We start from the raw sequence: 16756 nt of genomic DNA, 5'->3' as shown, positions 1-16756 counted from the left end.
GTACCAGGTAAGGCTTGGCAGGGGTTTCTGGATATGGGAGGTCCAGATGCATACAGGTTCAGTGGATGAGGGAGCAACTCCCCATACAGCGACAGCTCCCCACCACAGCTGAGGAGTGACGGGGGCAGGAAGCAAGGAAGGATGCTGAGCTTCCTGCAGCTGGGGGAGGTTTATGAGGGCGGATCTGACAGCCCCAGCCACTCCTTATAGGGGAAGAGGAAGTCCCGTCCTCTGCTGCCTCCAGTCCAGCCAGGTCTAGCAGCTGATCTGGCTCAGGGTAAGAGCCATTGGCTGGGGTGTCCCCAGCCCCGCAGTGATTTACTTCTCCAGCGGCTGCTCCAGGTGCCTGAAACGATGTACCTGCGCTGCTAGGGAGTAGTGCATGACTTTTGCTTCCTCGCAGAAAAATGACTTTCTGACAGGGAAGCAAAGAAAACTGCACATGCGCAGTGGCGCAGAATTCCACCAGGAGTAATCACGGAATAAACTCAACCAAACAAACAGATTTTCAAGTATGCTAAATACCCCACCTCCCACTGAAATCAAATGGGAAAGAGGACTGATGAGAATCATTTGAGAGATTCTCTGCCTTCCACCAACCATACATCCAAACTGCTGGGGAAAGAAGTGGTTACTCACCTTGTGTAGTTACTGTGGTTCTCTGAGAGGTGTCTCCCTATGGATGCTCCACTGTAGGTGCATCCATGTCCCCGTGCCTCCGATGAGAGATTTTAGGTACGGCGTCCATTCAGCCCACACATACACTCTCCCTGTCTCAAGGCTATTTAGCACTGCGCAGGAAAACATCCCTCATTTCCTTCTCTACTGCAGAACCCATTATTAAGAACTCTGAAATAGAGGTGAGGAAGATAGGTCATGGAGCATCCATGGGGGGACACATCTCAAAGAACCACAGTTAGTGTACAAAGTGAATAACTGCTTCTTCTTCGAGTCGTGTCCCTGTGGGTGCTCTACTGTAGGGAACTCTACAGCAGTACCCCTGATGGAGGGGTGGGACTTCGGAGTAGAGTCTAATATTGATGATAATACAGTGGAGCCAAACATGGCATCTTGACGCTGAATCATGGGTGATTGCATAGTGTTCCACAAAAGTATGAGCAGATGCCCAAGTTGCTGCTCTGCATATTTCTGTAATGTGAATGTCTTTGTTGAAGTCTACGGAAGTGGAAACTGATCTGGTGGAATGAGTTCGAACTCTAGACGCAGCTTGAAGATTGCAGGTATGATAGCAATAGTTAATGCAGTTCAATATCCATCTACAGAGTCTTTGTTTTGAGATGGGGGATCCTTTGCGATCGAAAGAAATAGTTTAGGAGATTTTCTGAAGTCCTTTGTTCTATCCAAATGGAACGCCAAAGTTCTCCTGACATCGAGTGTATGTAATATTGATTCTCTATTGTCAAGGTGTGGCTTTGGGAAGAAAGTTGGGAAGTAAATAAATTGATCCATATGGAAGGCATGGGATACTTTCAGGAGGAACTTTTTAGGGATAAGGTCTCAGTGTGATCTTATCCCTAAAAAAATTGTGAAGACTGGGTATACCATTAGATCCCCCCCATTTCTCCAATTCTCTGAGCTTGAGGTGATGGCTACTAGGAATGATGTTTTCATAGATGCATAAGTGAGCATGTGGCTATGGGTTCAAAAGGGGTCACTGTAAGGCTCTTGAGAACCAGGTTAAGGTCCCATGTTGGTGTAGGATGTCTGATTTATGAGAAGAGGTTACCAATACCCTTAAGGAATCTTTTCGTTGTAGGATGAGTTAATATTTAGTAGTCATCTATCTTATGATGAAATGTGGCTATGGCTGCGAGATGTATCTTAGAGATAATCCTGACTTTTTTTAGATCTAGGATGTAGTTCAGTACTAGTGGGAGGAGAGAGGATATAGGGGTAATGTGTTTTGAGTCACATCAGATTTGGCATCTTTTCCACTTCTGCACGTGTCTGACAAGTGATTATTTTTCTGCAACAGCACCTCTGCAACAGGACATTTCTATGCTTTCGAACCATCAAGGAGCCATGCCTTGAGTCGGAGTATCTGTATGTTGAGATGGTAGATCTGTCTAGTGTTCTGAGAGATGAAGGAGCTAAAGAGTGATTGGTGGGCATACCACTAATTGAGCAATGCATGGGAACCATGTTTGTCTTGGCCACGCTGTCTCTTCCACTGAGGTTCTTAGTGTCTGGGATGGAGGGAACAGGGTCGGGATCTTTGTGACATATGCGATTTACTATACTTTCTTTTCTGTGCAAGCATGCAGATTCCCCCAAGCAGCGTAGCATGGCTCGAGTCCTTTAGTGTCTGGAGTGAAATGTCTGTCTTCTCTGCAAAGAGCTTGGATCCTTCAAATGGAAGGTCCTCCACAGTTGTATGGTCTTCCCTTGGGAGACCAGAAAGGTGAAAAGAAAAGGAGTACTTGTGGCACCTTAGGGACTAACAAATTTATTTGTTATTTATTAGTCTCTAAGGTGCCACAAGTACTCCTTTTCTTTTTGCGAATACAGACTAACACGGCTGTTACTCTAACACCTGTCAGAAAGGTGAAGCCACCAAGATCTCATCATTACCGCCGTTGATATGGAACAGGCAGCTGTGTCCACAGTGTCTAATGAAGTCTGTAGTGCTGCCTTTGCGAGAAGTTGGCGCTTGTCAACAATGGCTTGGAACTGTTCCCTTTGATCATTTGGGAGATGTTCAATAAAGGCAATGAGATTCCCATAATTGATATGATTATATTTTGCCATCAGGGCCTGATAATTCCTAAATTGCAGGGATGCTGATGAGTAAGATTTCCTGCCAAATAAGTCCAATCTTTTCCAGTCCTTGTGGCAGGGTGTTGATTTAGCATGGTGCTGTCTGCCATGTTCATTTACAGCATCTACCACAAGGGAATTTGGTGATGGGTGAGGGGGAAAAAAGAAAGTCTACGTCTTTTACACTTGGGCGTTATCGAGGCCAGCGTTTGCCAGATGATCTTGGCTGGGTCTAATAGGGCCTTGTTAATTGGGAGTGCAATACACACTGATGAGCACATGTGGAAGATGTCCAGCAGCTTGTGTTGCAACTCCTTTACTTCTTCGAGGGAGATCTGAAGTGTATCCATCACTCTCTTGGTGAGATCCTGAAATTGTTTTAAGTCATCCACAGCTTCAGCTGGAGAGGATGACTAAATGTTTTTTGCTGGAGTAATTTCCTTATCCAGACTTGCCCCCTGCTTCTCAAAGGTCTCCTGGGAGTCGGGGTAGAGCGTGGCATGGATACAAATTTATACCCACGGATGCAGATATCCGCAGATATAAATTGGTATCCGTGGAGCTGCAGGGCTGTACGGGGAACCACAGTAGCGAAAGGAGAAGCACGTGGGGCAGCTACTCCCAGGAGCCAGTGCCCCATACCAGCAGCTCCTGTGGCACGGCTGTACTGTCTGCAGCCCCACCCACTGGGCAGGCACCAGGCTCACCGGCAGCTGTCCCTGGTCACGCTCGTGTGTTCAAGCAGTGCACATGTCCCCGGAAAGGAGACGCACGCTGCTGCGTGGAAGCGCTCAGTACCACGGTTCTCCTCGTCTCCAGTGGCGCTGTTTTAGAGGAGGTGGTCTAGTCTCTACTGCCGCTCATCAGATAGTACCGACACTCTGAGCCTTGCCCCTCGGGTCTTTAGGCACAGTGCCAGTATCTGTGGAACCAAACGCCTCAGGGGTACTGCACTGCAGCTCCGTTGGTACCAAGGTGGCTGACTTTTCCAGGGATCTCTTTTTTCCAGTCAACTGTTTGGTCTGGGGACTTGTAGCCATCTTTTTTGTGCTTTTGTGAGAGGAATCCGTAGATTTCCTCTTTGGCGCTACCAGAGTTTGATGTCCCGTGGATGTTGATAGGGATTGTTGCTCTGGGGGAGTCCCAGGACCAGGAGTTGGAAGCTGGTCTCAGAGAGCTCTCTATCATCAGAAGTCTGAGTGTTAATTCACAGCTCTTTCTCATACCGTCTCTCAAAAATTGAAGATGAGGACACTTCTGATATATGGGATTCTCCTAAGCAGCGAATGGCCATCGCTGACCGGAATCGTCTCTCTTTAGGAGAGACAGCATTTAAACCTGGGAGAGCCAAAAATGCCCCTTCTTGGGGTTCTTTCCCTACAAGGGGAGAAGATAACCAAAAAAAAAAATCAATAAAGACAGGGAGATTAACTGTTTTTGAAGCCAGCTAAAACTAAACTAAAGTTTTTATAGTATATATTTTAAAAGGGGAAGGGAGTAGTAAACATCTAAATAACAGAAACTCTAGTAGCTACTCTATATACTAAAACAAGATTGAGAACGAATCATCTATCGGACTCTGCTCGTGCTTCATCTCAGTCCAAGGGTGGTTGAGAAGGAACTGAGGGCGGTTCACCCACGCAATGCTAGATAGCCTCAAAGTAGGGCATGAGACAGAGAATAATGCACATGTGTGGGCCAAATCAACACTGCTACCTAAAATCTCCGACTTGAGGCGCATGAACATGGATGCACCTAGAGTGGAGCACCCACAGGGACACTACTCGAAGAACTAATCCTTACAAAAACCAAGAAAAAACAATCCACCCACAGTTACAGGTTTGGGCATCTGCATCCTGAGCTAAGCACCACCTGGGCCACGAGGCATTATTCAAATCAGAGTCCCTGTTTATTACATATAATATTTGAGACACTTACTAGTCTGATGTCAGTTTGAGATTTAATTGGGCAGGAAAGGAAATGATATCTCCCTTGGCACAAATGCTTTCTGTTTTCTCAAAGACAAATACAGCTGTTTAAACTGCTGCAGGTTGGTATGGGTCAGTTAGAGTAAAGGCTGTCAGACTGCAGAAAGATTCTCTGTAGTGATTGAAGTAACGGTTTTCTTTTGTTTGAGTGTTCACTGAAGTTCTTAGTTCCCCATCTCACCTGGAAGGAAATCACTAGTCCATTTGCACATTCTCTATGGAATATAAGGCCTCTCTGTCAGCAGGGACCTCATCCAACATTAGCTGTAAGAAAGCTGGGTGGGTCAGAAAGGGAAGAAGGGTAGAGAAGTTGCTAGGCTCTTTGCTGCAATGGCAGTCTTAAGGACTGAAGAGGACACAGAGTTACACCCAAGTATGGATGGAAACCTGTCTGGCCTAATCAATGCAACCAGGATCTGGTACTGCCTTGCAGCTGGGAAGTGGGGGAGTCAATCCCTCCTCCAAACATGGTTTAAGGGTGGGGGAGATGGAGACAGTCATGCAGAAAGCAAACTAAGGTGCTGCTTAGGCTCTCAATTTTATCCTCTGTCTTGTCAATCATTAGAGACACAAGGTGGCCTGAAGAGGAGCTCTGTTTAAGCGCAAAAGCTTCTCTCTCACCAACAAAAGTTGGTCCAATAAAATATATTAGCTCACCCACCTTCTGTCTCTAATATCCTGGGACCAACACAGCTACAACACAGCACACTGTCAATCCTAAGCACACGTTTATTTTCTGAGCAAATAAGAGTTACATGAAATTTCCAAACAAATAAGAAAAAGAAGCCTGACAGGCCTAAGTCATTAAACTACAGTGACAATAGTTTCAGCACTTACAAAACAATCAAATCTTGCTTACCATGCCATATTCTTGCATGTCCATCCCATAAAGTTGCCACCATTTGCCTTGCACCATCCCAGATATCATTGGAATAAGCCTCCTTTAGTTCATTCTTCCTCTTATAAACATAAAGAAAAATAATGGAAATGTAGAGGAGGAGGAGGATAAGTCCAGGAAGTATAAAAACTATTATGAGTGGAGTAAACACCCATAAAAGGTATGCCACATAATTCAGATAGTCCTCAAGGTACTCCACACCAGTCCATTCTTCCAATATGTAAATCAGGCAGCATAAGTAGCTCATAGGTACCTGCCCTGAAGTACAGGATTCATTTCTATGTATCATCTCCTATTTAAAAGAGAGAACAAAACAAGTCAAACTGTCTCCAGGTCATGGAAGCTTCTTAAACTAGGGTGGGGGAGGGGGAGTGTTAATTTATCAGACAAAATAAAACTTAAAAATTTCATTTAAATGATATTCATAATATCCCCCAATTGTCCTCATGGAAAGCAGAATGGATATATGATTAGGATGATGGACATGTAAAATTCCATGTAACATAGCACAAAAGAATTAATAAAGCAAATGAAAACTAAGAATTGAAATTTGCTGGCATAACATTGCACCCAGTGTGGACAGAGGTTGTAACAAAACTGACACAGTGGCAAGAACTTAAAAGGGACACTCATCCTCAGTTATTTGAAATAGACTATTTTTTTAAAAAAATCCACAATTTATGTAATATTAGTTTTGTTTTAATTCCTTTTTTGAAGATAATTTTATTTCCCTGTTAACATTTATAAAGGGTCTTTTCAAACAGAAAACTACACTATTTGACTATTCAGCAAAAACAATTAAACCGACTAGCCGCAAAGTGCGACAAAATGACCAAAAATGAAATTTCTTAATTTCTTTCAAATTACCCAAATGCTTACTTTGAAGCTCACAAATAATCTACTGACCACAGTTACAGCAGTATGACACGGGACTAAAAAGTTATTTAGGAACCATTAAGTCCACCTGGAAACCTACAGATAACCAATACCACCAAGTCACAAAAAACAGTTTGCGAGAAACTCCATCCAACAACTGAGCTCTGCTTTTTGTACTAACTTTAGATTCCCAGTTGATTTATGGCATAGCCCCAGAATGCATTGCATACTACAACCTTGATGTTACAAAAGCAGGAATGATGGTAACAACGTGCATGCATCAGAAACAACTGGTTGCAACCTCATAGTCAAATACTGATGGAAATAAAAGGCCATCCTTGTCAGAGCTTCTATAGTTATACAGAACTGGAGATCCAACAGTAATCCCAGCCTGCCAACTTGAGTAACAAATGGCAGATACACACCCTAAATTAAAGAGGGAAATATTTTCATATCTTTCAGTTGCTTCCCCCATCCTACACCATTGCTTTAATGTTAACTGGACAGAGCCTCAGCTGGCAATCCATCATTTACATCACATAAAAGGTTTCAAAAATTGGTTAAGGACAAGCAAGGTCCTATGAAACTGAGGCAGAGAGGATATCGTCAGCATACTGAAGACATTGCAACTCATGTCTGCATACAAATCTTCCTACCAGCCCCATATAAACTATAAACAAAATTTGGGGCGGGGGGGAACAACCACAATGGAACCCTGTGGAAACACGAGAGAATCCTGGGGCAGAAGAGCATTTGCCCAAAACTAGCCACTGGGATCTCTCCAAGAAATAGGAACAAAGGCCTGGATCTACAAAGATACTTCAGTGTTGCAATACTCAGCATTGTAAAACCTAACTTTTTGCTGCCTAGGAAAAAAGGTCACAGGAACAGCAAGATCCACAAAGCCTGAGTTAAGTGCCTTATCTCCCCATACAATGAATGGGCAAAGATGGGCACCTTAGAATGCAATCTACAAAACCCAGCATGTTAGGCAGGGAGCTGCCTAAGGTAGCCATTGGGAGATGTTTCAGAGTAACAGCCGTGTTAGTCTGTATTCGCAAAAAGAAAAGGAGTACTTGTGGCATCTTAGAGACTAACCAATTTATTTGAGCATAAGCTTTTGTGAGCTACAGCTCACTTCATTGGATGCATCCGAATTGGTTAGTCTCTAAGGTGCCACAAGTACTCCTTTTCTTATTGGAAGATGTGTGTCCTAAGCCCTTGCTTCTTTCACAGAGATATGCACCTATATCTGATCTACAGAGAGGTGCTTATCTGTTTGTGATCCATGAACTGGAGGAAGATAGGTGCACTGGGCCTGGTCTAAAAAGATGTGCTCAGAGACTACCTAACTCCACAGAAAAGCCCCACCTAGGGAGATATGGAACCACCCCAATTAGATCTTTTAGCCCAGTGATTAGGGTACTCACCTGGGATGTGGGAGCCATTGGCTCAATTCTCACCTCCCCACCCTGAAGAGAAGGGATTTGACAAGGGATCTGCTACATTTCAGGTGAGAGCGCCAACTGCTGAGCTCTAGAATGATTCTCATTCTCTCTGGCCCACTATTTAACTAAAAAGTGCAACTTCAATAGGAGAGACCCACCTCAGAATATCCCACAGTCCAGCATTTAGAGCACTCACCTGACAGGTAGCAGCTCTCTGTTCAAATCCCCTCTCAACAGGCAGAAGAGGGGAATTGAATGGGTAGTCTCCCACATCCCAGGTGTGTACTCTAACCACTAGGCTAGAAGTTATAAGAGAGGTCCTCCTCTCCCATCGCCCAGCTGTTGTGTGTGGAGTCAGGTGACCTCTGAGCATATCTACTGGATCAGACCCAGCACCTGAGTTAGGTACAGGAACATTTATCTTCCCCTGGTTCACAGATTGCTTGGGGGCATAGGCAAGAGACAAGTGCCTGGACACGTCCACTGCTGTCTCGCGGTAGATGTTCAGAGGCAAGTTACTTTTACCACAAAAACTTAAGCAATGAGTGAGTTTAGGCACTTACAGGGTTAAGCGGCAGCTAAACAGTGCTAGAGTTGCTGTCTCAAACTCCAGCACTTTCTGGGGACTTTGCAGACAGTGTGGATTTATTCGGGGTTAGGCTCCCAGAAAGACTGAATACTGGGTGCAGGGAAAGCCCCTGTTAACTGAGAAGCCGCTGGGCTAAGTGAATCTTAATTTCTGTGAACTGTGGGGCATGGTCCAACCTCTGGGTCTATGCTGAAGCCGACAGCTGTGACCCACTCAGCAAGACAGGAGTAGAGGGAAGCCTTTTCTGGCAGGGGGGTTTGTTCTCAGTGGTATCCCAGCACATCTAGTGACAGTCTTGAGGGAGTTTCTGTGACCCAACTCATCACAACCCCCTTCTACTGTGCTGTGCTTTAAAAGTGACAGCTTGTTTTGGTTCCACCTATCTGTGTGAGACTGCATTCTCACAAAATGAAGATGATCAAGTATTGTACCCACCTCACAGATGCTCATCTGCAGGACTGCATCTGACAAGCTATTTCAAATTACAATCCAAATTTCAAGACACTGGCAGATAATGTGCAGTCAAGTGTTATACTGAGACTTGGTAAGTAGGGAAAATGTATAATTATGCATATTATGCACTTGATCACAGCTTTATATAACAAACTTATTTCTACATTTTCTTTGAGGTACGTCCTGGGTTGCACTTAAATTCAAAAAGTGATTGTCTTAAAAAGGTTGGAGACCACAGCCCTAATTTTTTAGTGTATATAAGGGGAAGACTAGGGTTCACTTCATTCAGCCAGCACATGCTAAAATACCACTTACCTCATCTCAACTAGCGTTTTAAAACACATTAGCTAGCATCTTTAAAATATACCTTTTATCCAAGTCTAGACAAACCATAAGTGACAACAGCTTGGAAAATAAAAAAAAACTATGCGACAGTGGCAAGTAAGAAACTGTTTCTGTCATGTAAAATGTAGATACAGTGGGGGAGAGATTGTTCCACCAGTCTGATCCACCAGTTCTGAAAGGATGTATGCTTTTACTAAAGTAGTTTACAGCACATACAGTTACAATGTACAATAATTAGTAAGCCTGAAGAGACATCAATCCAACCTTTCTCCACTGCTGCTCACGCTTTTCCCAAGTGACAGACTGAAATTATAACATACTAGCTAGTTTCATGGTTGCTATTCAGAATCCTGAGAGCCAAAAAATACAGGTCACTTTCATTCAGCTTTTGCTTGGCACAGCTGTGAGCATCTGAGGCAGGTACTGAAACTATTTTCTACAGAAGACCATTTAAAAAAATAAATAAGAGACTGGAGAATAAGTGAAGTAGCAGCAACTCCCCATTTCTGTATCTAGAAGCTAGAGCAGAGTTTTCAAACTGTGGGGCACGCCCTCCTGGGGAGCATGGAGGAACATTCAGAAGGAGGGGAGTGGCGACACCAGGCGGCTCATGCCAGTGCTGCGGGATATGGGCCAGCCCTCATGGGGTGGGGGGGGGGTGGAGAGGTGGGAAGGGAGCACCACCTCCACCCCTGACTCATTTCAGCAGGACACCCAGCCTGAGAATCAGTGTCAACACCCACTGTGGCCACACCTTTTTCCACTTCCAGCAGCCTCCGGACCCAGAGACTAATCGCACATGCTTTCCCCCACTCTGAAAACCCGAAGGGGAAGGTACTGGCCCTGTCCTAGCGGTGCAGCCTGGCTGCAAGGTAGAAGCAATCTGCAGCTGAGGAAATCTGGGCTGTTCCATTAAAGGTCTGTGTATTTGACACTTACAGTTGTAGGTAATTTAATTAAAGTTATATTAAGGTCTTGTTAGGTTTGAGTAGGCTATCAAGCATACTTTTGCAAGTGTCTATTTTTGTCTGGGCTGGGGAGCACAACCAAAAATTGTAACTCAAAGGAGGGGCTCAGCTTTTTTTTTCAAAAAAGTTTGAAAACTGTTGTTCTACAGGGAAGAGGTAGAACAACAGTGGCAAAGGACAGCTTTCTACCATGTGTTGTTTCTTCTGCAAAGGACCTTACCGCTGTGATCCAGGCCTATCACCTTGAAGTGAGACTACTGCAACCCACTCTTCATGGAGTTCTTGAGTATGTGAACACATGTGGCCTCTTATGCAACAAATTGTGAACACATCACCCCAGTGGTCTGCATACTCCATTAACTCCATGTTTGCTTTTAGATTGAATTAAAAATTGTAATCCTAATTTAGCAAGGCCCCAAACAGTTAAAATCACGGTTATTTCAGAGAACATGTCACCAACCACAAGCCACTAAGAAAGCAGAATTCTAAAGAGATGGTGCAGCTAAACAAGCTGAGGTTTAGGCTATCATGCACCGAAGCACTGAAATTGTGCTTGTAACTGTAGACCTCCTTACTGAAGGGATCAGAGGCCCTGGTAGAGGAGGAGAGAAGGAGGGAGAGTTCCTTTTCCTTTCCAACAGCCAAAGCAGGGTTTCAGTATCCATCACATATCTGTCAGCCTGCATCTAGTTTGAGATTAAGTTTATGAACCACAGCAGTGTCCACAGACAGTCCCTACCACAAGATGGTCAAGCTGCACACCAGAGTTTTACCCCTGGTCTTCATTGATGCTCCCTCCCAAACTCATCTTTCATATCCATCTCTGGCTTGTAATGGTCTGGAAGTCCTGTCAAAGCCTATCTGTGGCTACAGCCATTCAAAGTCTATTTAAGAGTTGAGGTCTAACTTCCATTACAACACCTCTCTTTCAGTTACTCAGCATTTTCAAACCCAATTTCTTATGGGTTGAGCTGAAAGACTTGTCTGCATGTGTGACCCTTGCAAAATCTGGCTACCTTGTCACACATAATATGTAATATTTCTGCTGCAACCACAAATTTGCTAGGTGCTACTTACAAAACTATGGATTGCTGCCAATTCTGTTCATATCAGAACCCAAATGCCTTACTGTTACCTTCCCTCCTGGTGCCTAAGCCCCACTCCCTTCATCACTAGTACATGAGGCTACTGGGTCTCTGGCATAGACTTCTCCCTGCAGAAACCCAACTCCAAACCCAGCAGGGTTGTTTTCTGTTATCCAGGAGCATATTCTCAGGCCCTTCTGCAACTTCATTTTTTTGAGAGAGCCTGATTAATGACAGTCTTGTTTTTCACTCTAACAAGTCTAGGATCTGTCTTGACCATGAGTGTCAGAGTTCCAAAGCCCAGAGCATTCCACTGAGAATGCTCTACATCCCATCCTAAAAACTTCATCCTGTGGTCACCAGCCATAGCAAACTCAAAGGTTGCACAGTGCCAGCTACCTCTGACCAGGTTGCAACAATGAGTCCAAACTGACCTTGAGATGATGCACCTTGATTATTTGTGGGCAAGTTTCCTCGACAGAGCTATTATGTCCTTGAAGTGCTTTCCACTTCTAACTAGAATCATCTGCATATTTCCCACATTTAACCTCAGACACATGTTTTTCATTCAGATTCCAATTTCCTTCATATAGTGGAATAGTTTGAAGAGCTCATTGTCTGCATTGGATGAGAAAGATACACACAGCTGCGGGTCATCTGCACAATAATGGTGTTGCACATTGTCTTTTTACAATCTTTCTAAATTACTTTAATTGATGTTGAATAAGACTGGTGACAAGATTAAGGTTAGGATTAAGATTTCCTCTTTGGAGAGGAGAAGCAGCAGATGCTCCACACAAATCTCCAGAATCAATCTGAGAAGTTAGCTAAAACAGCTTAACATATTCAGAGCCACACCTGCAAAGAGCAGCATTTTGCTGTCTATGATGTCATCAGCTGCATCTGATATTTCAAGCAAAATTAGCGTGGCCATGGGCAAAATCCATCAGTGCAATTAGTGCCATCCCAGCACAAGGAAAAATCTATGGCTACCAGAGTTAAGGACAAGAAGGAGTTTTTAAAATATATTAGGACTAGAAAGAATCCTGACAATGGTATTGGTCCATTACTAGAAGGAAATGGTAGAATTAGCAAAAATAATGTAGAAAAGACAGAAGTGTTTAATAAATCTTTTCTTGCTGAGAATGGAAATGAGTACTTGTGGCACCTTAGAGACTAAGGTGCCACAAGTCCTCCTTTTCTTTTTGCAAATACAGACTAACACGGCTGTTACTCTGAAACCTATTTCCATTCTGTATATGGAGAAAAAACAGTACATATAGTCTCATCATATGCGGATGATAATACTCTTTCCCTGCACTAGTATTTCTGGAGGATGTTCAACACAAACTACCAAAATTATACATTTTTAAATCGGACAGTCCAGATAACTTGCATCCAGAAGTATTACAAAATTTTCAATAATACTTGGAGCACTGGGTAAAAAGGGTAAACAGGATGACCGGGGTACTGGAGTAAAGGGGGGCTGGGGAAAGGCCAGAGGAGCTCCGGAGAGCCGGGCCGGCAATTCCCCAGGCTGCAGGGCCTTGTACAAGGCCCCTGGAGGTACTGGGTTGCAGGGGAAGGCAGCAGGTCAAAACCTCCCTTGCCTATGACGACTGGCTTGTACAGACTGCAGTCAGCCACAGTGAAAGGGGGCTAGATGGTGACTGGCAGTAGACCATAGGCTGAGGCAAGGTGGGGGGAAAAAAAAAAAATTAGGCCTGTCAGCCTGACATGTATCCCAGGCAAGATAATGGAGTGGCTGATATGGGACCCAATTATCAAAAAAATTAAAGGAGGGTGATGTAATAATGCAAATCAACATGGGTTTATGGAACCCATGTCAAACTAATTTGATTTTTTTTTGATGAGATTACAAATGTGGTTGATTAGACATAAGTGACATATTTAAACTTCTGTACAGCATTTCACTTGATACTGCACAACATTTTGATTAATACACTAGAATGATCTAAAACTAACACGGCACATATTAAATGGATTAAAATCTGGCTAACTGGTCTCAAATTGCAACTGTAAATGAGGAATCATCAAGCAGGTGTGTTTCCAGTGGCATCCTGCCGGGATCTGTTCTCAGTCCTATGCTATTTTTTACATTTTTATCAATGACATGGAAGAAAACATTAAATCATCATTGATGCTGATAAAAGTTTGCAGATGACACAAAACTGAGGGAATGGTAAATAATGAAGAGGATAAGTCACCTGATTCAGAGCAATCCAGATTGCCTGATAAACTTGGCACAAGCAAACAATGTGCATTTCAATATGGCTATATGTTAATGTAAACATCCAAGAACAAAGAGTGCAAGCCATACTTGCAGACTGGGGGACTCCACACTGGGAAGCAGTGATTGAAAAAGATTTGGGAGTCATGGTGGATAATCAGGTTTCAGAGTAACAGCCCTGTTAGTCTGTATTCACAAAAAGAAAAGGAGTACTTGTGGCACCTTAGAGACTAACCAATTTATTTGAGCATAAGCTTTCGTGAGTTACAGCTCACTTCATCGGATGCATACTGTGGAAAGTGTAGAAGATCTTTTTATACACACAAAGCATGAAAAAATACCTCGCCCCACCCCACTCTCCTGCTGGTAATAGCTTATCTAAAGTGACCACTCTCCTTACAATGTGTATGATAATCAAGGTGGGCCATTTCCAGCACAAATCCAGGGTTTAACAAGAAGTCGGGGGGAGGAAAAAACAAGGGGAAATAGGTTACCTTGCATAATGACTTAGCCACTCCCAGTCTCTATTTAAGCCTAAGTTAATTGTATCCAATTTGCAAATGAATTCCAATCCAGCAGTCTCTCGCTGGAGTCTGGATTTGAAGTTTTTTTGTTGTAATATCGCAACTTTCATGTCTGTAATCGTGTGACCAGAGAGATTGAAGTGTTCTCCAACTGGTTTATGAATGTTATAATTCTTGACATCTGATTTGTGTCCATTTATTCTTTTACGTAGAGACTGTCCTGTCTGACCAATGTATATGGCAGAGGGGCATTGCTGGCACATGATGGCATATATCACATTGGTAGATGTGCAGGTGAACAAGACTCTGATAGTGTGGCTGATGTTATTAGGCCCTGTGATGGTGTCCCCTGAATAGATATGTGGGCACAGTTGGCAACGGGCTTTGTTGCAAGGATAGGTTTCTGGGTTAGTGGTTCTGTTGTGTGGTATGTGGTTGCTGGTGAGTATTTGCTTCAGGTTGGGGGGCTGTCTGTAGGCAAGGACTGGCCTGTCTCCCAAGATTTGTGAGAGTGTTGGGTCATCCTTCAGGATAGGTTGTAGATCCTTAATAATGCGTTGGAGGGGTTTTAGTTGGTGGCTGAAGGTGACGGCTAGTGGCGTTCTGTTGAATTGCAATTCATTTGCAAATTGGATACAATTAACTTAAGCTTGAATAGAGACTGGGAGTGGCTAAGTCATTATGCAAGGTAACCTATTTCCCCTTGTTTTTTCCTACCCCCCCAGACATTCTTGTTAAACCCTGGATTTGTGCTGGAAATGGCCCACCTTGATTATCATACACATTGTAAGGAGAGTGGTCACTTTAGATAAGCTATTACCAGCAGGAGAGTGGGATGGGGTGAGGTATTTTTTCATGCTGTGTGTGTATAAAAAGATCTTCTACACTTTCCACAGTATGCATCCGATGAAGTGAGCTGTAGCTCACGAAAGCTTATGCTCAAATAAATTGGTTAGTCGCTAAGGTGCCACAAGTACTCCTTTTCTTTTTGGAGGATAATCAGTTGAACATGAGTTCCCAGTGTGACACTGGCCAAAAAGAGGGATCCAGAAAAAAGGGACTCTTTTCCCTTTACATTCTGATAAAAAAAAAATCTGTGTATGCAAACACCCCAAATATATTAAAAAATTGCTAAAATAATTGTGTTCAAACTTGGTTGTTTTGTAAACTTTGAGCTCAAAGAAATAAGACAGGTTTGAAGAAAATTGTTTCAGTGGTACTAGAACCATATTATTTAAAGTAAGAAATTACTATATGCAGCCAGATGCATCACAGGGGGGTATGGAAAAATATCAAAAAAGTTATTCTTTCTGCCACCATATTAAGAAGCTATAAGTCTAATGTATTTACCTGCAAAGATTACTACTCTATAATCAAACAGATCTAGAGAAATGACCTTAAGATATGTAGAATTTAAGTCAATGACACTTTAAATAATTTCAGGTTTCAGAGTAGCAGCTGTGTTAGTCTGTATTCGCAAAAAGAAAAGGAGGACTTGTGGCACCTTAGAGACTAACAAATTTACTTGAGCATAAGCTTTCGTGAGCTACAGCTCACTTCATCAGATGCATCTGATGAAGTCAGCCGTAGCTCATGAAAGCTTATTCTCAAATAAATGTGTTAGTCTCTAAGGTGCCACAAGTCCTCCTTTTCTTTTTAAATAATTTGACTCAACAATATTCTACAAGGGGTCTTGTGCAGTTCTCCTAGCAAATACCCTATTTATAGGACACCATATCTGGCTTTCCTGTGATGTGTAATGATCTGTTATGTTTGCGAACAGAAGTATTTTTGATGACTCCGTTGTGTTTCAATATTGCATTATGTCCAGATTTTAAGGCTTACATAGGTTGTGCTGGGGTCATTTAATTGGTTAGGGGGTTTACCGTTGATTTTGGTACGGGCCACAGGCCCGGCCTCGCAGCACCAGGGAACATGACACAGGTTGGGCTTCTTCACACATACACTGAAGAAAGGGGGGGAAGGGGGAAATCCCACCTCACCGCTCCGTTGCGTGCGGAGGAGGAGGGTCGAGGTCAACAGTGCCTGAGTGGGGAGAAGCCGACGATGACCCTCCACCTGTCTCTCTCCCCAGCCCGGAGGGAACGTGTGCCCCGGGCCCTGGTTGGCTGGGCTCCCTCCAAGCCGCGGCCGTTCCCAGGCCGGCTGCAGCCGGCTGAGGGTGGAGGAGGCCGGGACGCGGCAACCTGGGGACCGCTGCCCGGGGAGGCAGCGGCCGCACAGCCTGGCGAAGCGGGGGATGAGCCCCCCCCCCCCGCATCGGGCTGCAGCACCGGCTCCCCCTGGAGAGACCCAACGGCGGCCCCCCCCAGCCGCGGGTCGCGGGCGCCTCCTCACCTCGCTCCGGCAGCGGCTCCGACTCTAGCCCTGCTTCTGTCCCGAGCTTCGGGGTTTCTCCTCCACCTGCCGCCCCCGCGGAGGCCGGGTCCCGCCAGGGCGGCTCCCCCGCCCTGGGGGCCGGATCAGGGTAGTATCAGCGCCACCTGGTCTCCGAGGCAAAATCCTCCGGACCCCATTGGGTGCGACACGCGG

At 44.3% G+C, this 16756-nt stretch overlaps 1 protein-coding gene across 5 annotated transcripts in view; it reads right to left on the bottom strand.

Annotated features, from left to right (window-relative positions):
• LOC311516062 (DGAT1/2-independent enzyme synthesizing storage lipids-like) overlaps positions 1-16756 on the bottom strand; it is a 41709-nt gene extending 24953 nt beyond the window's left edge. Inside the window, exons 1-3 of one of the 5 annotated variants that reach the window (XM_084619693.1) lie at positions 16562-16746; positions 11863-12046; positions 5626-5956 (exon numbers count right to left, since the gene is read on the bottom strand). In XM_084619693.1, the coding sequence (XP_084475819.1) occupies positions 5626-5953 (328 nt within the window). In that variant the 5' untranslated portion in view covers positions 5954-5956; positions 11863-12046; positions 16562-16746. Of the gene's footprint in view, positions 1-5625; positions 5957-11862; positions 12047-16561 lie in introns of all 5 variants that reach the window. The other 4 variants (XM_084619696.1, XM_084619694.1, XM_084619692.1 and 1 more) reach the window with 4 other exon arrangements.

This window comes from Lepidochelys olivacea, assembly GCF_965140295.1.
Source record: "Lepidochelys olivacea isolate rLepOli2 genome assembly, chromosome: 2".
NCBI lineage: Eukaryota > Metazoa > Chordata > Testudines > Cheloniidae > Lepidochelys > Lepidochelys olivacea.
Note: the sequence above shows the minus strand (reverse complement) of the source record. Positions and strands in the feature narration are given on the sequence as shown.